This window comes from Lytechinus pictus, chromosome 2, assembly GCF_037042905.1.
Source record: "Lytechinus pictus isolate F3 Inbred chromosome 2, Lp3.0, whole genome shotgun sequence".
Classification (NCBI taxonomy): Eukaryota; Metazoa; Echinodermata; class Echinoidea; order Temnopleuroida; family Toxopneustidae; genus Lytechinus; species Lytechinus pictus.
Window position 1 is genome coordinate 7,241,120 of NC_087246.1, and position 26,031 is coordinate 7,267,150.

At 34.7% G+C, this 26,031-nt stretch overlaps 1 protein-coding gene across 1 annotated transcript; it reads right to left on the minus strand.

The window, feature by feature from the left end:
• Positions 1-6,034: 6,034 nt before the first annotated feature.
• Positions 6,035-24,810, minus strand: LOC129253613 (retinal-binding protein-like). The gene is made up of 10 exons (XM_054892040.2): positions 24,802-24,810; positions 23,136-23,198; positions 21,622-21,715; positions 20,935-21,029; positions 20,084-20,179; positions 18,154-18,298; positions 16,827-16,930; positions 15,424-15,572; positions 12,022-12,173; positions 6,035-10,327 (listed from the first exon to the last, which is right to left on the minus strand). The coding sequence occupies exons 1-10, from the start codon at positions 24,808-24,810 to the stop codon at positions 10,170-10,172; spliced, it is 1,065 nt and encodes a 354-aa protein (XP_054748015.2). The 3' UTR covers positions 6,035-10,169.
• Between the last annotated feature and the right edge of the window lie 1,221 nt (positions 24,811-26,031).

Here is a 26,031-nt window from a genome sequence, read left to right on the forward strand (position 1 = left end):
TTACATCGTAGAGAAGCAATAGCTAGGAAAGGGGTGGAGACTCTAAAACAATTGGAATCTACGCAAGATGAATTTGTTGACTCTACATTAATGATCCATTCACTTCAACAGTTTGATTCCCCGTGGTCTTGGGTTGTGATTGTCATCGGGATGATATCAGGTTTCCTCTAGTTTCTGGGGTTTTTTTTGCCTGGATCAGTGTGCTTCAATATAAAGTGAGTTCATCGGGGCTCAGACACTGCTATGCAGCAATTGAAAAATAATGGCGCAGGCGCCTAATTTTCATAGTCCAGTTTTCTTTTTCTTTTTCTCCAACACAAAAATGAATTTTAAAAATACCTTGTCATTACACTGTAATATTTAGCACAACTCCATGATATAACACAAATATTTGATCTAATGAATCTTGATTCCTTGTGATTTTAGTGTAGTTGTTTACTAAAATTTTGTAACAAGGCCAATAAGTTTGTTGGACTAGGTATATGTACACCTTGATTGAGTTTTCTTTCTATTCCACTCACCCAAGAGTTTGAAAATAGTAGCAAATTCAATCATTCTACCTTAATAGTTGAAATGTGTTCTTTTTTAAAGAACAAGTGTGAAATCTTCAGGTTTTTAATAGGGATAAGAAAAAATGAGTTATCAGAATTAAACACAATCCAAAATAACTTCTCATCTATTTGTTCTGTTTTCTCCTTTTTTTTTACACTGAAGCAGCTCATAAATGAATCGAATCACTTTTGTTTTTAAATCATTTATTCTTGAATGGTAAGGAGCACTTTATTGAATGCAGCTACTGAATTGCGATTTTTTTTTTTGACCAAATCTTGAATTTATCACTAACTCTGTACCTGTGTTTGTATGGAGGAAGTAGGCATGTGTACCTGCTTGTATGGTGATGCACATTTTCATTTGTATATAGTGTAACCGAAATGAATGAAATTATTGTACAGAAATATGAAGCTATTTAGCCCATATCTCTCAAACCAGCCATTTCAAATTTGGACATGGCAAAAGAAATATGTATCAGAGAAAGAGAAAGCCAGATAAGAGATAGAGTAATGAGGAAATGGAAGTGTGTGTGTGTGTGGGAGAGAGAGAGAGAGAAAAAGGTACAGACATAAATCATAATTTAATCAGATTTCTTTGTTGAGTGTATACATCAAATATAGATTACTATAAGATTATAGATTTTATTATTATTGTTGGACAGGTATTTATGTGTGTGCCTGAGTGTGTAGAGTATAATTTTAAGTGGGTGGGGTTTAAAGGTCAGTTCAAATCTATATGACTTATAATTGTGTCAGACTTTTGAAGGAAAAAAAATTATGTAATTATGTACTAAGAATAGATGATACAAGGATTGAAAATAGATTGATATGTGATTAAAGGGATTGGGTATTGACAAGTTTATCACATTGTCCTAATAACACAGATGATGGAAGGTCAGTGTGTGTTTGGATGGCTTTTATGTAGTGTGCTTCTATTTCTAGTCTATTACAAACAAAATTATCACAGAGATTGTCATCATTTCATGTTCAATGCCAAAGGGGGAAAATAGAGACATATTTTTGTTGCTTTGATTGATTGTAATTCCTTCTGAAAGGTGTTGAATAGATATCAAATCCTCTTCAATTCAAGTATAATTTTCTCTGTATTTATTTATGCCCAAATGTTGATCTTTTATTTTTGTTTGGCATTCAATATTATACAGACAACATTGATAATTTTTGTTGACAAGGGAGGGCATGTCCTGAAGAATAGAGAAAGATGTGTTTAGCATCATACATGTATGACAATGCCTCATTAAACAAGTAATAATCACTACTAGTTAGCCATATTCGTGAAAAATTATTTAGGAAATACTTGATCAAGCATTTTCAAAGGATACTGATGTCTCGAGAGTTAGTCATGCTTTAGGGCACTCTTGGTACATTGCTATGTCTTAATACACTTTAATCTTTTTATTCAGAATCTGTCAATATTTTGTCTTTACCCCAGCATTTTGTTTGACCAAACTTTTTTAATGGATCCATCATGTACCAGTCTTATGGAGCCTAGGATTTAAATGTAAAATATCCAGATATTTTTATTCATAATGTTAACCATTTTATTTTCCTTTAATTCTTATGAAATATTTGATTGATTTTTTTTGTATTGAAAAACATTGACAAAAATTATATTGGAAGAATATTCTAACTTGAAGATATTTTAGGAAACATGTTGAGTAGAAATTGATTTTATATTTGTGTGCGTGTGTGGGTGTATGTGTTAAATAGGAACCAACTTTTTATTTATTTTAAATAACAGTGAATTCAATCTTAAATTCTGAAAGTATTGTGCAAGAGAAAATTTTATCATGAAAATAAAAAAAATTATTTAGTCATTAAATAGATATAATATTTGAATTATTAGTGATCGGAGAAGAATATGTATCATGGTAAGGTTTAAAAGATGCATTATCGTGGGAGGGTATAATTTTTTTCTTTAGTTTTCTTTCTTTTCACTCTCCCTCTCTCCGCTTCTTTCAATATAAGGAAAAAGAGGAGCAATTGTTAAAATAAAGTATATCAGAACCCACTGACTTGGTGTAAAGAATAAAGCTCCTTAAAATTAATCATCAGTACTGCACCAAAAATGGGATGGGTGATGATCATACTCAATTTAATGATATCAAATGAGAGAGATAATGATAGAACATTATTTGTCCAGGATATATTAAAGATGCATATGACATAGTACTTTAAACTCCTGTCTTTATTCAAGGTCATATATATAGACATAATGCATGCATGACATCATGAGTACACATGTATATGTTTACAGCATTTTATATTATTTGTTATAAACTTATCAAAGCAATGATATAAAGGTCAATTAATGATTTAAAAGATATGATATATTACCATTTTTAATAACGCTGGACTTTAATGATGAGGGTTGTACATTTTTTTTAAAATTGGTATTTGTTTTAGTTTTTAATACCTTGAACTTGCCCATGATGATCTAGAATTTTTTTGGTAATTTCTATGAGCAAAACATGGAATATGGAGTATTTTAAAGAAGAGACAAAGTCATATTGAATTTAACAATGAGTACTCTGTCAAGTTGAAATACTGGAAATATTTTTTGTTTGCATATCTAACTTATAAATATTTTTATTTCATTTCTTCTATTAAGGAAAAATAAAACAATAAAATTGGAATCATCCCTAATCTCAGAGAAATTGATATACCCCAACAATAGACCCCTCTACCCTATTAACTTTAATAAATTGTGTCCCAAATATGGATAGGCTCTGGTCCAATGGCAGCAAGATAAATGAGGTTGCTTAGTACATATTATTGTTAAGGTCGTGAATTTAGTCCTAAAGGTTGATCTATCGAGAGATGGCTTTGCTTGTATACAAATACATGTTATCATCTTGAGTGTTGGCAATATGATACAAGGGTTTATAAGGGCACAAATCCAAGATTATTAAACTTGTCCTTTCCTACCTCTCGACATATTGTTATGTAGGATACAGGGAAGGATGATCCTTTTATGCCTACTTGTAGATCTGCTTTTAAAGTCTAAATGTGCAATGTCATCCAAATACTGATACATGTTTAAATGAACAGGCTAGGAAATGATAATGCTTCACTATACATCAAATTGTTTAAGGTATGTCTGGATGAGTTTTCAAAAAAATTATTGAAGACTCCTGCTTTCTGATATCAAAAGGATCTATACATTATTTCAGGAACACATTGTTTATGCTCATAAAAGAAGGATCCACCTGCTTGAACAGAAAACTAAAGAAAATGCCTGAGAATTCAGAAAATAAGGGGATATTTGCTAAAAAACTCAAGGTATGATGAGGTGTTTTAAATGAATCTTGACATTTTCTCTCTCTCTGCTTGTTTTAGATCAAGAAGTGAGGGTATTTGATAAGTTGATCAACAGCTGTCTTAAAATTGTAATGTACATATTCTATATCAAAATTTACTCAATTCCTTGTCAAGACTGCACATAATAAACCTTACACAGAGCTTTGATTTATTGCCAACAAAATTTGTTATCACCTTTATCACAGCACCTTTTGAAACGCTGAATAATTTTCTCCCTCCATTTAATTGTATATCGTGTTGCCTTGTAGCAACCTTCTACAGCAAACTATGGGTACACATTGCTTGAATGCTTTATTGTATATATCAGCATGTGCTGATATCTTTGTTGTTTTTATTTCTGTCTGTTTTTTTTTCTTTTTTTATTGTCTACGATGGTAGACTGTGTTGTAGAGAATTACCTGTGGCACTCTATTAAATAAAAATGATAGGAGTAATACTAAGCTTAATGCAGTATGTCTCCTGAGGTAAAGAAACCTTGTCAAATCTACTCATTTCATTTATTGTTCATATCATTTGTACAATGGTGATCAGGGGCAGGAGGAGGATAGTGTTGATGGTATGGATGATGTTGTTGTTGATGGTTTTGATGATCTTCATTATGTTGTGGTGTCCATGATGGTGTTAATGGTGTGGATGAAGTTCATGTTGTTGATGGTGTTAGTGATGTTATTGATAGTATTGATGGTGTTGATAATGAGGTTGATGGTGATGATGAAGTTGATGGTGTTGTTGTTGTTAGTGATGGTGTTGGTATTGATGATAGGGTTGATGATGATGTTGAGATTTTTTTAAGATGGGGCTGATGATGTATTTGCCCAATACAAAAATCAATCAATGCAAACTTAATCACTTTGGTTTTATTCCTCATTCTTTCCTAGTTTCTTATCTGAATCAAAACAAAATGTTGATAGCAGGGATTATCATTGCCCAAATAAATATCCTTGAGGATGAGCTATATAAGCGTATTATTGCAAGCATTGTGATTGGTCAAAATATGTCACATGGTTTTCAACTTTCTTTGCATGATGCACTGCAATTCACAAAGGTGTCACAAAAGCAACTGACAATTCAAACTCGCAGCCTAGCACTCTCTCAATAGACAAGGAGAGCACCAAAAATGTACTTAAAAGGGGTACTCTAGAATAGATAAAGTAAGACCAGAAAAACAAAGAAAATTTCATCAAAATCGGACAAGGAATATCGAGTTATTTTGTTGAAACGGTTATATGCATGTCTTCATGAATATGCAATGAGCATTTAGATGTCATCTTTTGTATGTTATTATATGAAATTTATTCCACCCCCCCCCCTGCCGTTTCTCTCCAGAGGAATAATTTTCCAAGGTTTCTTTTTCTCAGTGTCTAATATCATTCTATCTAGTGTGAAATTAAATTGTACAATTTTATTTTTCAAAATATCAGACTTTTTGAAGATTGAGTTTTGCCAGATCACCCAGCAGAACATATTCATCATGCATTTTATAACTGCCCACAGAAAGTATCATTGTTCTGTCAGAAAAAGAATGCTCAAACAAGAGGCAGTTAACTGGAAAATGGGGAAAATTGAAATCCAATTTCTTCAAATGAAAATAGTTTGAAAACTGAAAATTTTGACAAGTGTTAAGAATGGCTTAATTTATCCAAGAAGCTAAAATAACCCTGAAAACCTCAAAATTTGGGATACATTGTTTTGATATATTTTGGCTTACTTATCTACAGAAGCACCATGGTACTGCATACATCGGTAGATGGGTCAGCCATGATATGGCAAAAAAAGTAACCCAAATTTAGAAATTTTTCAGGTTTTTAGCTTTTAGGATTCTTTTGTCATCCTTGGCGAAATTTTAAGTCTCCAAAACGATTTGATTGTAAGAAACGGGTACTGCATTTCCACTCCCACACTCAGTTCAATGTGTTATTTGTAAACCATAAGCCTGGTCAATGGAGATATTCAATGGACTAAAGGGTACAATCTCCACTCCCTGAGGAGCATTTCTTTCATTAAGCCTTCATGAGTGCTGGAAAATTAATTCTCAGTCTTGTTCACATCCTACTCGGTATCATTTTAAAACCAGGGTTGAGAGGGGCAAATGTAGATTGATATATTGCCAAAGGAAACATGTACAAAATATAGTAGTAGTAGAGTTGTATGTTTAAAAACCATTCATGATTTTATTTATAATGATAAAATGTGATAAAACATTAGTACTGAATACATGGAATGGGTAATACAGTGCCACATCCAATAAAACAAAGACATTAAAATGTTATGATTAACAGGAATATATTATAAGTACTTTTTTCTTGATTTGTTCAAGTTTCAGTAAGCATTTTCAGCAAATTCAGCTTTCATGAATACACCGGTACAATGATGGTCACATATACTTGGTTCATTTACAGACATTAATCCTTCATATAAAAATAACATTCTCTAACCATAGATTTGAATTTAGAGCTTCCCTTCCTTATAATGTAACCAAATCACTAAATACAGAAATCTCTATTTAGAAAAATATATGTATATCTTTGATGAATATATATTCATAACAACATGTTAATTATAATATTTCAATTGTCTTTAAATTATCCCCCAAGATATACACATTTATGATGAAGCCTGCTGGTATGGAATACAAATATAGCCAAGTGGGAACACACAGATATATGAATCAATATGAAATTTCTCTGCTGTACATATAAAACTCAGATTCAATAAGTACTACATCAACATTGCTGTAAATTCAATCAATGTCATATACCATATACTAAGAATTTTGCTTAGGATTGGTAACAAATTAAAATCATGTGAAAAATTTTACTTAACCCATCAATCACCATAAAGACTTGTCGGATTACTTCAGCCCATAACACAAAACTTCATCAATTTGAAATAGTGCATTGCCTCTCAATTTTTCTATATTTTCCATCACATATCGTGACGGTAAAATTCCTTTGTGACATCACAATTATCTTTAATCAAGAGCAAGATGAGTGTGTGCAGTTTACATACACGCTAGTAGTAAAACAAGCATTGGCTTGAGCACATTTTTTCTAAGATCTTTACTAGTTTTTCCAAAATTCTACATGAAGAGAAGCACAATGATTTCATATGTGGAATATAAATAAAATAATGACCATTTGAAATCAGTCTGACAAGCGACTGAAGCTTTCAGTTTAGTCTGTGTATCGACCTCGTACTATCTTGTTTCATTGTGCTTTGTTGTGTCTGCCTGTGTTCGGCAATATGCAGCTGACCCAAACTGCAACATGCAAAGGTGTGAGCCAGCCTTCATGGCTTGACTCTGAAATAAGAGGAAAAACATGAATACAAAGGGGGTGGGGGAGTTTGTTAAATTTCTAACATTCAGTTTCAGAGGCAATTACAATGTATAAGACCCTGTTTCCTTGGGCAGTAATACCATAACAACAAGAAAAGCACAAAATAAAAATGATATACTTTTTTTGCAGCATTATAAATGTGTATAAAAGAATACTTCTTAAAATGACATGATAAAAGAAATTATCATAAAATTCAAATAAGCAGCTATTAACATAAAAAAAAAATACATATGGTAAATGAGAGCAATGAGGACCAATCCCACAAAGTAGTATTTACAGTTTACATTCTGATAAGTCAACATAAAAACTATGCAGATCTTGTCAAATTACTTTCAAAGCATAGCGAATCATTCATAAATGAATAGTGAATGGAAAATAACCTTCTTTCATATATTACAAAACATTAATAAAGAACATTCATTTAATGAGATTAATACACCTATCACATAGTACCACTTACTTTAATATACATAGAATTCAGTTGGGACATGCTTAAAAACAACATTCTTTATGCATTGATGAATGCTGATATGTACTATATATGTAAATTCCCCAATAGGTATTGGTATTGGAAAACATGTAGAAGCACGTTGAACATTGACTTAAATCAGTGTTATGGATTCTACCAGCCATGGTAAATCTTATCAAGTATAGATCATAAGCTAAAGAAAGCATTTCAGAAAGAAATGATAGACTCAAAATATGATAGATCATTAGAGTGAATAATACCTCTTCTTAATCTAAACACATAGACCTAATATTCTGAAGTCAAATCTAAGTCGGGCAACTATCCAACTTTGCTGAAATTTTTTGAAAGCCAAAAATGTCATTTTACATTATATGTTTCTTGTGTTTTTTGTGTTCTTTCCCAATGCTTTATATGGTTGAGAAAACTATTGTTGTTTCCAGACAATTATGAATGAATTGAGTACCCAATATACTGACATATTGAACCTCATGTGTTAGAGATTAGTGCCATATTGGCTATCCACAGTTAAATCACAACTTTAGACGAGAGTTTGAGCTAAACTCAAGTGCATAAAATGGGCCATAGAGAAGAAAAATACAGTCGTGCAATCAAGGGAGACTTTTCTAAAAACAAAATAATTGGGCTTTTTGATATGTCCCTCAACCCACCTGAATGCCTAATTGCACCAGCCATGAATTAAGAGCAATAAATGATAGAGTTGAGAATTCTATGAAAAAATAACATGAAAAATTGATCGTTTGCAAAAAAAAAATAAAGCAATTTGGAAAATCATTTAATTATTGGTCGTGGTTGACAGTATGACAACATGATGTAAATGTAGAAAAAGAGTTCCCTGATTTTCAGTTATTGCTCCCTGGGAGCTCAACTAAATTTACTTTACCGAGCCTGCATGTTTGCTTATATAATACAAGGAAATAAATAATAGAGTCAAAGGTACAACCGCAATAGAAGCTGGGACCCCATGAAAGCACACAGAATAGGATAACAAACTGATCATATCATTGGTTGTTGATTGGCAACCACTGGTGTAAATCCATGCAGTTATCCTATTGTTCAAGGGCGATGATCTATTGTTCCATTCCCCCACATGAATAGCATGACGTTATGAATTTACACCAGTGTTGGCAACATAATTATATTGGGGCTTGAAGTTGGTGATCTCTAGTAAAACAAAAAGTGATAGTATACACTTGAAAGAAGAAAATTTGTCTCAGGATTTGGTCACATGTTGAAAAAATAACTCCAACAGAAAGTCCTTTTGAGGTAGCAATAATTTAACACAGTTCACAAACTTTTGCAGATATCAATAACTTAACATCCTTCAATAATATTCAGCCATTTAGTCTTTGTATAATCTTGATTCATTAGCAGAGCCTGTCTGAGATTTGATTTAGCCACACAGAACGGCACCAATATATACTCAACCCCAGAAAATAAGAGATAAAGCCGGGGTAATAATAATAGCAGGGCCCGCTGGGAGAACAGTTTTCAGAACTGAAGTGGCTTCCCTGGATAAATATACCTATATTATTATTATTATTATAAAATATCTTTTCATACCCCATCCTACATTGGGATTTTTATACATTAAAGCCAAGTATAAGTTCTAGTATAGTAAGCCAATTTTGATAGTAAATGGTTGGAACCAATCCTAAAGTGTTTATCATATGCCAGAATACTTATTTAGAACAACAAAGTTTAATCAAAATAATTCAGGCTTGCTCAAAATTATATTCATGCCATTACCATGTGCTTTTTCTCGTGTAGCTAACACAGGAAAAAGCATGTGGGATCACACTATAAAAGGATCATCATTTTTCAATTTTCTGATCTTCATTTGCTCAGTAATCTGTACTTTTACATTTTCCTGAAAAATTGTTTGGTAGATATTTATTATTTTCAAAAATATAATTCTGTGTAAGTTTTGATCAATTCTGTGAACATTATATTTTCTTTAATATAATCTTTAATAGTACCAGATTTTATCTATAAATTCATCTTTATTGTATTAATTTCTGTTAAAATTTGCCAATGAGTATCCTGTCATGAATGAAGTTCTTTATAACAGGCTCAGTGCAGATATGTCTTAGAGGAAAGTATTTTCTGAATTACACCTAATTTCGGTTCATTACAAATATACAGTAAAGTAAGGAAAGGTCAACCTCCCATATAGAATCAAATAGTTCCCGAAGTAAAACGGAGCTTTCTGCAAAACATGTAATATTGACTTCTCCTCAAGCCAAAGATCTTGTAAGTCAAACAGATTTGTGTGGTTTCTAAGAGATTTGAAATTGGCAGTTGCAGTTGTTCAGTTGCATGATCTTAAATTTAACCCAATGGCAGTTTACAGGGGCTATAATCACATTTTAATGAAAATCATCCTTCGTCTCCATTTCATTTTTGGCTACTCGGAATTGTTCCAATATCCATGGTTTGATAGTATGAAGATTACTAGCCTTCTTCAGCTGGTAAGAAGTCTGGATCATCTACCTGATGATCCTGTTTCTCGATGTCTTCCTCTGCCTTATCATCGGGTTCTAGAAGCTCAATCCAATAATGTAGTTTCTTACTCTTTGTCCAGCTGTAGCTGTTGTCAAACTTGACTACATCTGGTTGGAAAAAACATACATGAATATCAAGATTTTTTCCAAATCCACTAAATAGTTATGACATTCAGGAATCTTAATTCTCCCATTTTATAATGAAAAAAAAACCCCAAAAGATGTTTCAGGACTCATCTTTAGATATATCTTAAACTCCAAAGTTAAATGGTAATTTTTATATCTTAATTGATTATTAAAATGTGGCAGGTGATGTGTAATGTTTATACAGCGCGTCCCCCCAAAAATGTCCCTCTGATATGCAGCTAAATTACTTCCAAAAATATAAATGATTCTCAATGAAATGTATCGAACTAGAAAGCCCATCTCATGTTCTAACTTCTATAAAAATTTCATTGGTCTCGCTTCAGTTGTTTTGAATACACAGCCTATTATGTAACAGTGGTGCTTTTCAGCCAATTCCAAGTTTGCACGCATGCAGCACTGCTTTGGGTTCTGCACTTTCTGACCAAGGAGATATCACCTCTATCTCCTTGTTCTGACCAAGGAAATCTCCATGATCTAACCAGGCTCATCAAATCACAACCTTGAGCATGTTCAAAAGGGCAAAAACAGTATTTTACAGTTCATTTCATGTTTGATAATGGGGATGCACAGTGATTGAGACAACAGAACATGTCTATTTCATGCCTAATTCATGATTAATACTGCATTTTTGTTTTCATTACTTTTTTTTCAGTTAATAAGCTACTGAGGTCAAGTTAATTCAATGTAACTTTTTAAAAGAAAAAAAGTCAAATTTTTCTTTGGTAAAGTTCCTTTTCGCAAAGGGTGATTAACTTGTGGATTCCACCTTTTTTCAGCTTATTTTACTCATCCATCATTCACATTTTCTTTCAAGTTGGTGCACTGATTCCCCTTATCAATCATCAAACAAACTTAATTTTTGTATGTTTCTTGTCCTTTTGAACATGCTCAAGTTTATATTTTGATGAGCCTGGATATGATTAGGGAAATGTCCCTGCTCAGATCCTGGATGTAAAAATGGGGTTTAACATGCCATAGACAATGAAGAAATGCATCAATGCTGCAAACTTGGAATGGGCTAAAATGCACCACTGTTACGTAACAGGGTGTGTATTCAAAACCGCTGAAGCAGGACTAATGAAATTTTCATAGAAGTTAGATCGTGAAATGAGCTTTCTACTCATGAACATTTATTTGAGAATCCTACCACATTTTATAATTAATTCAGTCCTATGTCAGAGGGACATTTTTTTTGGGACGCGCTGTATAACTCTTTCTTTAAGTTAAATACCCTGCTTAGATTTTTGAGGATTTGAAAGTGTGAATAGATCTTAGCAAACACAGTATTATTGATTGAAACTACTCTGTACTTAACTAAAGATCCCTAATAGAACTATACTGTATGTTAACCCCCTCTGCACAATAATTTTCCAAGATGCTTCACCAACATAATTCTGCCCAAGATTACCAGGCTAGGCTAGGCTAAACTAAACTAAACTAAACTAAACTAAACTGAACTGAACTGAACTACACTACACTACACTACACAACACAACACAACACAACACAACACTACACTACACAACACAACACAACACAACACAACACAACACAACACAACACAACACAACACAACACAACACAACACAACACAACACAACACAACACTACACTACACTAAACTAAATTAAATGGTCAAGGAGACAACTTCTTACATGTTCCTGGATCTTTGAGATCAATGCTACCCATTTCTGGAACTCGATGGCAATTGAGTCTTTGAGACTCAATGATTGCAGTCTTGGTTCCATCCTCTCCTATGAATTTGATCCCAAACGCAATGTCACTGTCCTGGGTCCGGAACTCATAACTGAAATAAGAACAATTTCAGTCAAAATAATATTAGAATCGATTCAATCTTATATATATATTTATAAATCTGAAGTTACATTGCTGCACAACATAGATGTATTCCCTGGCAATGTCATCTGTCACCCCCCCCCCCCTCCTTCATCAAACCTAATACTCCAGCCAAAGTTCTGAAAGTTTTTAGAGAATGAAGTTACAAAATAAGCAAGCATGTTAAATAGCCCACACAAAAGAGTGGCCACATCCTAGACCTTGTAATTACACGCGAGATTGAAGGTCTACTGTCGTCAGTCAATGTTGTAACTATGAACATGTCCGATCAAGCATTTGTGATGACACAGGTTCACTTAAAGAAACCACCGAGGATACAGACATTATCAGCTTCATGTCATTACAAATCTATTGATCATGATGAATTTAGCAAGGATCTTTTAACCAACTCTTGGATCTTCAGGGAGCAAGTGATGTTGAAGACAGTGTCAAGAGCTTTGATGATGCAGTCACCACTGTTCTTGATAAGCATGCACCACATGAAAATTGTGTAATAACCACTCGACATCGTCCGGAGTGGTACAAATCAAGGATTGCTGAAGCAAGACGTGACCGTAGGCGATATGAGAGGAAATGGCGTAAACTCAAGTCTAAAACAACTTCAGAGGATTCAAGCATTAAACCTGCTGTCTGCTGCAAAAGTTGCTTATAATGCAAAGGACTTTGTTAGGAATGTTCTGTTAACCGAAAAAGCAAACTACTTCAATGATTTGCTCCAGGACAGCACCCCAAGAGAAATGTTTAGGACTTTGAATAGACTGCTAAACAAACAGGATCGTCTTCTTCCACAATTTGAATCTGTATCTACCCTTGCCTCAGCTTTCTGCAATTATTTTCGCGAAGAAAGTAAAGGACATCCGTCAGTGTATTGATGATCGATATATTGGTCATGATAACACCAGTGTCCTAGAAACTTCCTTGAATGATTCGCTTCCTAAGCTGGATAAATTTAGGTCGCTGATGGAAAGTGAAGTCCAGAAGCTGGTCCATAACCCTTCGAATAAGTCTTGCGCCCTTGATCCAATGCCAACCTGGTTATTGAAGCAACATCTACCAGTGATACTTCCAAATCTCACAGAAATTATTAATCAATCTTTGGCATCAGGTGTGTATCTGTTACCACTCAGTGTAGCTATGATATCTCCTATTCTCAAGAAACTGTCAATGAGCAAGAAGGAGCTTCAGAATTATCGGCCAGTTTCGAATATCAGATATATGGGCAAGCTTATTGAAACTGCTGTTTCAAACCAGCTTGCATCATATGTTGAGTCCAATCAGCTCATGGATACACATCAGTCAGCAAACAGGGCTCAACATAGCACTGAGACTGCTCTGGTCTGTGTCCATGATTATATCTGTAGGGCTTTGGATAACCAACAAGCAGTTTTTATGATTCTACTCGATTTATCCGCAGCATTTGATACAGTAGATCATGGTTTGCTACTCAGCAGATTACAAAAACGGTATGGTATCACCGGATCTGCACTAGCCTGGTTTGAATCCTACCTCCAGAATCGCAGATATCATGTAAGAATACACACCTCAACTTCTGATGACTCTCTTCTTGAATACGAAGTTCCACAGGGTTCAGTTAATGGCCCACAGTGTTTTAATTTATATCTTCAACCAGTGGTAGATATTTTACAGAAGCATGATGTCCGACACCATATTCATGCTGATGACATCCAGATTTACTGTGCATGCAATCCAAAGGTTCCACAAAGTATCAATGAGTCGTTAGACAAGTTACCAAAGTATATGTCTGATGTTCATTCATTGATGCTGACTAATAAACTGAAACTGAACCAAGACAAGACCGAATTCATGATTGCAGCATCTTCTAAGCATCACCAGCAGCTACAAGATGTTCAGCTTAAGATTGATAAACATACTATTATTAAATAGGGTACCCTGCTCGACAAGCCATCTGGCTTTTTGTGGCTTTCCCCTAATTCCTGTTATAACTACAATATGTTAACATTATTCGTATATACCATGTATGCCAAATTATTGTTTAATCTTTGCTTTCCTGTTGTGTATAGATAGATGTAATTTTGTTTAATGTTATATTTATATGGAATTTGAAATAAATGAACTGAACTGAACAGAAATGTTCATCGTCTGTTCACATTCTGGGTGTTACTTATGATAAATGTATGAATATGTCGGAACATGTGTCTAAATCAGTTAATTTCCATTTACGTAATATTAGTAGAATTAGAAAGTTTGTTAATAAAGATTCCTGTCATGCAGCTGTAAGATCACTAATCCTATCACGTTTAGATTATTGTAACTCACTTCTCAATGGCATATCACTTAAAGACCTTAGCTCTCTTCAACTCCTTCAAAATAAAGCAGCAAAGCTTATACAAGTTGTAAATCAAAGTATGACCATGTCTCTCCTCTTATAAATGATCTCCACTGGCTCCAAGTTAATGATCGTATCAAACATAAGACCTTAATTCTAGCTTATAATTGTGTTAACAATCAAGCCCCAACCTATTCAGCTGACCTTCTCTAAGCACACACATCCAAATACAACACTCACTCAGCCACTAGTACTCTTGCTGTACCTCATACTGCTAAACAAATAGGTGATAGGGCCATTTCGATCGTTGCCCCTAAAACATGGAACTCCTTGCCGCCTTCACTAAAGACTTCCCCAACACTTTCCTCATTTAAGAAATGTCTAAAAACTTACCTATTCTAATTTTTCTGTACGGTTTCCATTTAATGTTCATAATTTTGTAGTTATTATTCTTATGTTTCATACTCCCTATTTGTGTTTCTGTTTATTTCTTTAATGCGCTTTGTATCTGATGAAAAGGTGCTATATAAATGAAGTGTATTATTATTATTATTTCTCAAAGCCAGTTATGTATCATTATGTTTGAAAGTGAAGCACATTTTTACACATGACTAGTGAACCTTTCTTGTGTGCTAGATAAAGTTCTCAATCAATTTTATTCTCAACAACTAAAATTGAAATAAATTTTTGAATACCAGGGGTACTAAAATCTTCAACCCTAATCGGACCATTCAAAAGTATTCGAAATTTGAATAGGGTTATAAAAAAACACTGCCATTATGTCAAGAGAAGGAATGTTTGTGATACCACATTACGCCAACCGGTCATCATAAAGTCATCTGAAACAGTTCCATGAAATACCATCCTAGTCAATGAGAAACTACATACTTACTTAATGAGACTATTATGCTTTGTGACAAGGTATGTGAGCTCTAATGATCCACGGCTAGAGATCTCCTTCTTGGTCATCTGAGATGGATCAATGGACAATGTTTTTCCTGTCAGATAGAATTCTTTAGGAACCTTCCCTCCTCTTCTTACCTACGATAAGAGATAGGGCAAATATATTATCAACACTGATTAATCTAAGAAATAAACAGATCACTCACACTTGATTCAATTAGAATGCAATTAGTATTACTCCAATTGATGATCATCCCAACAAAAAGTGCTTTTATATTGGACTTTATTCTCAAAGATACAGCACTGTGACACATATTTCCTGTCATTTAAACAAGTTATTCTTCAAATGTTAACAGGAAGGGAGGGGGGGGGACATATAATTTGTTTTATCAAATTATGCAATTTTCAAGCTACACACAGAAAAAAGGGTGTTTTTAACGCCTTTCTGGAGTCTCGTCTGATATCAAGAATCAATTAAATATGCAATATGATCTTTTGACCTGATCATCCTCATGAACACACGTGTGGTATTACCCAATGGTTCTTAGTAAAATAATTGATGCAGAAAGGAGGGCAATTTGAACAATAACTTGACCTTTTGACTCCTAGATGATCTTTGACCCCATCATCTTCAACACACTTGTGGTATTACCTACCAAGTGTAAGCACAATTAATGCTTCTAAAGAAATGAGAGCAATTTGAACAAAAACTTGACCTTGGACACCATCACCCCACGAACACACATGTGGTATTACCCAAGGATCATATATACCAAGTGTCTACATAATTGATGCAGAAATAAAGAAATGAGAGCAAGTCGAACAAAAACTTCAACGTTATCATTTGTCCTTTTGACTCCTAGATGACCTTTGACCCCATAGCCCTCATGAACACACATGTGTTACTACCCAAGGATCATATGCACAAAGTGTCAACATAATTGATGAAGAAATAAAGAAATGAGAGCAAGTCGAACAAAAACTTTTGTAACAGACATGACCAAATATCATTTAACCTTTTGACACCTAGATGACCTTTGACCTTATCACCCTAAAAAAAACCACATGTGGTATTACCCAAGGATCATATGTACCAAGTATAAACTTAATTGACATAGAAACAAAGAAATGAGAGCAAAGAAATGAGAACAAAATCTTTTAACATTTTTGTAACAGACAAACAGACCAACACACTGACAGGAAAAGTGAATACTAGGTCAACATGTTTGCCTCGTAAAGAGAAAGAAAGATGAGACAAAAGGGATGAAGGAGATAAAGGATACTTGATCATTTCATAGAGCTTAGTATTTCTTCTATATATGACCAAAAAAAATACATATTTTAAAATCCATTTGGAACCACAAAAGCATATTTCATATTGAGTTGACTTACAATAGAAGGACATTGACCATCGCCATCTTCCTCCCTGGTTCCTCCCCAATATCTTGGAAGTACCTCTGCATCAATGTTCTTAAGAAGAACTTCTGCAAAGTTATCTGTTCAAGAGAACAAGTAGTACTTAATGAAATGGTGCCATGTTATTCTTTCAAATATTCAATGGTTAAAAAAGACAGCTGAGCTTAGAAGATCTAAATATTACACATTAACCCTAATTTTTCGCGGTAAATCCGCCGCACAAATTTTTTTTAACGCGTCGCTCGCTGACTTTTTACTTTAAAGTCTCATGCAACTTTTGAGACTAAAAAGAATTGCGGAAAAAACGTGAATTTGTGTACAAATCCAATGCAGATAGTGTTTTTAGGCAAAATTCACATATGTATCATTTCTCCTTTTACTGATTAAAATCAATCGATTTCATCTTGTGTATGGTCAAAATAAAGTCCCCAACAATTTCCATTGAAAAAACAATAAAGAACAAAAGTAAAAAACAAAGAAATAATAAATAAAATTCAGAAAACAATAAATATAAGAAAATAAATGTGATGTATACCAATCCAAGTGCATTTTATCATATTCCTATAAAGAGTTTGTAAACCAATAATCAGCATTTTAGGGGCAATATTTAATTTATTTGAGCAAAGTTTTGATTTTATGCATAAATCAGCATGATTAATAAGCAATGAGATTTTTTTTGCAGAATTAGATCATGTACTTTTTTAGATTATACCATGGGTCACGCGCGTGTCAATTTTCGTCATGATCGCGCAATAAACGGCCGAGATCAGCCCCCCCCCCCCCCAGTCTTCTAAGGCGTCGAAATAGCCCTGTCTGTTTAGGGTGAAATATATCACAGACAATTTGCATTAAATCCAAGATGAAAAAGAGGTGAAAGTTTGCTTCATAATTTTTCCTTCACATTACACAAAGTTACACCGGATGTATAATTCAAAGTTACTGATGTGGCAAAAGATATCCTGGTAAGAGACTAATAATATATTTTACATATTTTGATAAGAAATAAAACAATGAGATGTGTGGACACCTGCTTAACTTGATAAGATTGTTTTCATGGGCTTTTTTTTCTAGAAACACAATGAATGTCAAAGTTTCCTCAAAAGTTTGAGTGACAATCATTTGGCTCAGGCTTAGAAATGGTGTAAAAAGTCTTCTTCATAAAGAAGCTTGAGCACTTTTAACCTGCTTATTCCTCAACAATAATCCCCCCCCCCAAAAAAAAAAAGTCAGGATTTTTCCTTCTGGAAAATTTATTTGGGAACATTATCCACACATTGGAAGGCATGGAGGGGGAGAAAATTACCTTTACAGAAGACTGTCCTGTTGCGTGTGCGTTCACCAAGGAAAGGACTGACAAGAGAGTAAAGGAGAGGAAAGAGACGAGGACTACGAAGGATGTATACACGATACAACAACTCTGGAAAATGATCCTCGCACAAGTTCACAACCTGATTAAATAAAAGTAGTTATAACCATGACAATTTTCATTTCTATTAATCTCTATATTCATTCTCGTCAAAATCACAACAGAGTACCGAAATGTGACGTCACTGTCATGACAACAGAGCGGCTAATTTTAAACAGAGTCGTAGCTGACGACCGTCTTTACACATTTGTATTTGCAAAGATTACCATCATTCTGAGGTTGCAAGCGATGAAATTCCATTAGCAGCCATTTTCTCCTATGAGAAACACGCTCCGGGTTCATTTGTTTAGAACCAGGCCACCATGACACCAAGATAACTGATGTCACCACTTCGGTACTCTACAGAGAATACATCATATAAGTGCACAATAATTTACAAATATAAGGCTTCTGATAATATCATAATTAAAATATCATACAAATAATACACAGTAATTTTTAGGAGTGTCAGTGGTCCTGTAGAGCACTCAAGGGTATTAACAATGTGTGAGAAGTACAAGGTGCTTTTTTTTTTTTTACAAATTTTCGGCATTACTCCTATCGGTATGCTTTGACAAGATTGACAAATCAGTATGCTCGATCTGTAATGAAAATCATAAGTCAGAAAAAATTGGAACCAGTGGGATTCGAACCTGCCATCATCTGCTTTCCCACTGGTTCCAATTTTTTCTGACTTATGATTTTCATTTCGAATCGAGCATACCGATCTTAAACAAATAGAGGAGTAATTTTCTCCAATTCTCCTATCAAAGCCTCTTCATTTACTATCTATTGTCCACGACAGACGGCATTCGGATACTATGAGTCAGAAAGAAGAGGATCGAGGGTATTTGAATTCCAGTTCATCTCGGCTTAGGCGTGAACCAGAATAGCCTGGTGGTTAAGTCGCTGCCCGGAAAGCAGTAGATGGCAGGTTCGAATCCCACTGGTTTCAATTTTTTCTGACTTATGATTTTCATTACAGATCGAGCATACCGATCCTAAACAAATAGGAGTAATGCCGAAAATTTGTAAACAAATTATAATTTTCTCCTATTAAAGCCTCTTCATTTACTATCTATTGTCCATGGCGGACGGCATTCAGATACTAATGAGTCAGAAAGAAAAGGATCGAGGGTATTTGAATTCCAGTTCATCGTGGCTTAGCCGTGAACCAGAATAGCCTGGTGGTTAAGTCGCTGCCCGGAAAGCAGTAGATGGCAGGTTCGAATACCACTGGTTCCAATTTTTTTCTGACTTATGATTTTCATTACAGATCGAGCATACCGATCTTAAACAATAGGAGTAATGCCGAAAATTTGTAAACAAATCATAATTTTCTCCTATTAAGCCTCTTCATTTACTACAAGGTGCTTGTGCCGAATATTACGTATAGCCAAATGCATGCATCACAAATTTTAACAATGTGCATTATTTGTTTTGTAAAATGGGTCAGCAGTATGAATGTATTGGACAATTCATTAAAATCCATTCTAAGTTTCAAGTTTCCACTGATTGCAAAGAAAAAGAGGCAACATCTTCTTCTATTATGACATCACAAGTGTAGCCGGTATGTTAAGTGTACATGAGAACTCATATGAAAATCCTTGTCATAATTTTCTCTTTGAAAAAACATGTATTTCAGAGAGTCTCAGGATTTATATGCATCAGAAGAGAATTGATGCATCCAATATGTATAGTGCTGCACCCAGTATGAATCATGTGACTTGCATACATACTCGCTATTGGCTACATCGTTGGAATTGTTTAACAAATTACTTAAATACAATTATATAAGCTAACATGGGTATTATAAAACATTACTTACAGAAATTTGTAGCTGAGTAGATGGCCTTGAGAGATGCTGTCTTCCAAGATGCTCAAAGTCCATAATAAAATGGATTCCTTCAACCTTGGTATTCAACTGCCAAAAACACCAAAACATAATAAATTCTAAGTCTGAAAACAGACACTAATTTCATTCTGAGAATAACAGCAGCTATAAAAAAAAGAAAAAAAATGGAAAGCTGTAATAATTTTCCTTTGTATTGTGATAACTTTTAATATCAAACTTGCGATCTAAACATCTCTGATTTTCTGAATTTTCCACTAGAGTTATAGAGTGACTCATTTGAGTAATTGTGAAGCATGGGCATTACATAACAATCAATAATAAAACCATTTACTATTTCAATAATACAAAAGCATTTTATTTGAGATATTTTGATTTGTGCAATACATTCCAGCATATCACTACATATTAGACAATCAAGTTTGCTTAAGTCAATCTTATCTTAATATGTGAATTAATGATCACATTAGATCAATTTTTCAAAATAAGGCAAAACATGTGTTATTACCTTTTGTAAGTAATAATGTTTCTATAGTCCATGAGTTGGGCAGAGTTGACCACAATACAAGAAGGGAAGTTTATTTTAATCCTAACTGAATAATTGCAAACATGATACAGTACGACCAAAGAAAACTGATGATATCAATGACATACTTTTATATGGGAGTGTAGCATTCAAGAGATAGCACAAAATTCAACTTTTAAAATTCCAAATTCTGATGTACATAGATGAGCTTCACCAAACTGTCATTGCCATGTTTCTGTAATTTTTTTACATTCATTAAAAGTGACAAATTTGAGGGTGAAAAGAAACTTTAAGACAATACCTTCCTTGATTGTTGAATCATAAGGTCATTAAGACCAGAGAAACGTTGGATGTAGAACTTCATTATGTCTGTCTGTGTCACTGAATGTAGAAGGCCTGAGATTGGAAAAACAATGAGAGAAAAAAAGTATATTTCACTACATATATCTTTAATGCCACACTATCACTTCCAATTATGATTTTTTTTAGGCATCTGAATATTGTATATTGTCATATTTTTTCCTCTCTCAACAGAGAACTCAATAGTAAAAACAAAAAGAAAATGTTCATATGTTTCAATCATAATGGTGAAACTTTTATATAGGATTCCACAAGGAAGTACTCTGTAATTCAAAAGGATCTTGAATACAGTGGTCAATAATTGAACAAAAAATACATATCCTTTAGTTGTAAGAAAATCTAAAATTATTGAATATATAAAGGCATATAGTATCTTACTGGCACAATGAGTAAGATAATATCAAAGGAGAACCACAATGTGTCACACTGTGAACATACTCTGATGAGCATCTAGAGATAAGCAGGAAAACAGGTTTTCAATATTTTGCTTGCTATTCATGACATTATTGTGCATTACCTTACAATAATTTTTTATACCTATTTCTGTATCAATGGCTGTGTTGAAGAAACAAATTACTATGTACAGGTGTAGATGCTGAAATTCAAACTGTACATGTTACATTCATACCTTTGAAATCAATTAGACCAAATGGATCCAGAAAGATAGGTCGACCATCTTTACCAAAGCCAATAGTCCCTCCAATGCGATACTTCTCTAAAACCTGTTGGTAAAAATTTATACAGTCCTCTGTCAGAAAATTGTAATAAAGTATGCGTGCCAAACACAGGGCTGGTAACCTGAACATTTCAGTATTTTAAAAGCTGAAAATAAGTATTTTGGTGGGAAAATTAGTATTTTCAAAGAAATACCATAGAACACATACAACTGAAGCTTTAGAAATGCAGTACATTGCATAGAACCATCAGTATCCTTCTATTTTTTCAGTACTAAATTCTGAAAAATCATTACTGCTTGGCAGCTCTGCAAACACCCTATTTTGGACGGTCAAGTCCACCTCAGAAAAATGTTGATTTGAATAAACAGAGAAAAATCAAACTAGCATAATCATTAATGCTGAAAATTTCATCAAAATCGGATGTAAAATAAGAAAGGTATGACATTTTAAAGTTTCGCTTATTTTCCACAAAACAGTTATATGCACAACTCAGTGACATGCAAATGAGACAGTCAATGATGTCCCTCACTCACCATTTCTTGTTTTTTTTATTGTTTGAATTATACAATATTTCATTTTTACAGATTTGACAATAAGGGCCAACTTGACTGAACCATATAGTATTAGAATAATGCTTATTCCAGGTGTTAAGGGGGGCATTAATTTTTGTTTTACTTGACAATGCGGAGAAAATTAGAATATTTCACATTTCATATAATAAAATACAAAAGAAACAGTGAGTGGATGACGTCATAGGTCTCCTCATTTTCGTACTGACCAGGATGTGCATATATAACTGTTTTGTGAAATAAAGCGAAACTTTAAAATGTCATAACTTTCTTTATATTTTACATGCAATTTTGATGAAATTTTCAGTGTCTTGCTCGTTGGACTTTTCTCTTTATCTTCAAATAAACTTATTGTTTGGGTGCACTTGTCTATAATAACAGAACATTTCTAAATCAAGAATAAAGTAAGTCAAATTAAAGCAATTTAAAGCCCAATATTACAATTTTTAGCCGGGGTTCCCCTTTCATTGCAGGTGTGAATAAACATACAGGGTACTGGAAAATATATCCATTATAATTTGATTCTTATAAATTAACAATATTGTGGCTCTGCTAATAAAACCTCCACACTTAAAAAAATTTGACGGCAGCTTAGAAAAGGCTGTATTTTAAAAATATAGCAATGGTAGCAGTCTCATATTGTGTGAAAAGAGGCTCCTGATACCTGCTAAGAACTCTTTATAGGCAAAAGAAGGTTGCTACCTATGTTATAACTTTAAAATTTAGCTTATTTGGAGCTGTCATCAAAATATCTAAATTTTGAGATACAAAGTTTCATCAAACCAGTAGCAATATGCATCATCATTGATAAACTGAGAGCAAATTTGAAATTAAGAATCATTGCAAGATACTCTTACCTAACCAACAGATTTAAATTCCTACAAACTCTCACTTACCTCAGGAATCTTAAAGTCTTGTGCTATTGTTGCAACCTTGTTTTCTTCTCTCCAAACTACATCCTGTAATAAAGAAAACAGCAAAAACACATACAATCATAATACCATTAATGCCATTTAATTCATATTTTCTTATATATATGTCAATACATCCAAAAAAAAATTAATACATGGGGCAGGAGGTGAAGGATTGAACAATTAAATGTCCTAGATCAGTCTGCAGACACAGACTATGAATGATATCATGTGGGATTTGAGAGAAGTCTAGCAGAAGTACCAACTTGGTTTGTTTTCAGATGTTTGACGGTTTGTATGGTGGTATGAATTATCGCGAAAGTAGTTTACAGTACACCATGTGTTAAGTCCCAGAAAAAAGACTTAGAAAAGTGGATAGAGGTATGAAATGGAGAGGCGAGAAAGTGGAGGTTAGAAAGTAGGGTATCTCTCAGAAATGAGTGTAGTCCGGGGGGGGGGGGGGGGGGGGGGGTGGGGTACTCGACCGAAAATTGGTAGGTATGTGCTGCGGGCGAGACAAAAACCGAGGCTTTGGAGCGGGCTTATTGTAAAAAGATGGGTCCTCGGAACGGGCTTCGGACCGGAACTACAAATGTTTGTCAAAACGGGGGTCCTTGGAACGGGTCGCCTGCGTGTGCAGTGCGTATGCATCCCTATAGAATGGGCATACGTGCAATTGCGATGGTCTAACAGCGCTCTGCAGCCGCTTTTCACCGAAATTGCAGCTCTTTGTAGCGGATCAATGCAGCCGGAACGCCGAAACGAAAAATATGCAAAGCATAGTGCATGTAGCTAGCCCGGCAGCACGGGCGCGCTCGCGCAGAGGCGATGGTCTAACAGCGCTCTGCGGCCGCTTTTCACCGAAATTGCAGCTCTTTGTAGCAGATCAATGCGGCCGGAACGGCGTAACGAAAAATATGCGAAGCTTTGGAGCGGATTTCTTTCTTCTTTTTCTCAATAAGATAAAAATGCTATGCCTTGGAACAGAAATTTAAGTGTAAAAATGGGGGTCCCCTCCGCGGCACATACCCACCACGCATTATATACTGAGTGCCCCCCCCCCCCCCCCCCCTGGGTGTAGTCCCTTAATAAAATGGAGTGTGAACCAGAGTAGAAAACCTTCGGGCTGTAGGTGAAGACATTTTCTATAAGACAGGGATGGGGGTTTGCCTGCAAACCCGGGGCCCATTTCATAACAAATTTGCAATAAACAGTTTAAAGCTACTGAAATCATTCAATTTGATTGGCTGATAGTAAACTTGTTATATAAATAATCAATGAATTTGTTACTGTAACAAGTATTCATGAAACAGACCCAGTGCAAGACTGCTCCTGGATAATCTTATCATTCCAAAATAAAACATAGAATGGGATGCAAGAGGAAAATGGCATCCACAAACAAATTTGTGAATCCCCATCCACCTGTGACACACACAACTAATTCAGAATTCTGCAGGTCTATTGAAACAAGATCTCTCAGTGTATAATGAGAAAACAAACTAAAAAAAAGCAGATTATTTATTTTACTTTTGAGTTAAGATAAGATGTATAGATAAATTTGCACCATCATGGGGACAGGGCTTGTTTTATGTCTGGTGTTTGATCATATGGATAAATTTGACAACCACATATGGAGATCCTAATCACTCACAATATCCATTATATACAGGGACTGCGCTCACTTCTCCATGATCTATTCAAATTGATCTTATGAAACAAAATCTTTTGAAAAGAGAATCTTACATCACACTTCCTGTAAAGCTGGACTCAATCCTCCAAGGTTGAATCCTTTTATTCATCTGGAAATCGGTCATTGTTCTGATTCTTTGATCCCCAGAAAGAGGGATTTAAAAATTCAATAGTCTGTCTACACATGACTGTTCCATCAAAAATAGGTTGGAGAGATGAGTGATATACAGAATGTAATTTGTGTAATTCATAAAGCCCATCTTTGCTGCCCCCCCCTATCCTTTGACCACTGACTCTAAATTCACAAGCAGACTTTGATGGATTGCATCATGATTTTATCCCCCCCCCCCCCCCGATGCTCTGGAGCTCTCTTTATAAGCAAAGGTCTCGCTAGGTGGTATCAGACAGCCTCGAAGTTCGTCAGTTCCAGGTATTCTCTGATCGGGAAATTTACCCCGATCAGAAAATACCAGGTCTTTCGGTAATGTGAAAGCAAACAACGCGTAATTTCCCCGAAAGAAAATACCCGCTAAATAGTAGGTACTTGGCGAAATTACGAGAACTTTCGCGGGGATTTTTCCAAGGTCGCAGGTATTTTGGCAATGTGAAAGCAATTTACGGGAACTTTTAGCCCAGCGTGTCGTTGGGCGCGGGCACCGTGGGTGGCTGCTGGGCGAGTGATTTTGAATCTCGCGCCTTGCCTGCTTATACAGACCATACTGCGCATGCTCGTAACTTCAGGAACTTATCCCGAAGGGTATGTTTCGGGGCGGTGTGAATGCAGGAATAATTAATGGGTATTTTTTAGCCTAAAAAAGTTCTCGTAATTTAACGGGGATTCTTATGATCAAGGCGGTTTGAAACCACCTCATTGAACCTATGGTTCTCATGCATTTTTTTTTAGGGGGGAGGGGGTTAAATTAAGCCTGCAAAAAATCAGGAGATTAGGGCATCCCCGACCCCCATCATAGATCATCTGACATGGTTGCTGCCAGCGTTAGTTTCCTGGGGCACCAAGCTCAAATTACAGTATTTCATAAAGCTGATTGTAAATTATGCCTGGTTTTCTGCACAAATTTATGCTTGACTTGTTTTAAATGACATATCTTTAGCTGAATTGGCAGTTAATAACATGTTCCAGCTACATGTATTTGTTAAGTCACAATTAACTTCAAGAGCAGCATTATGAAAC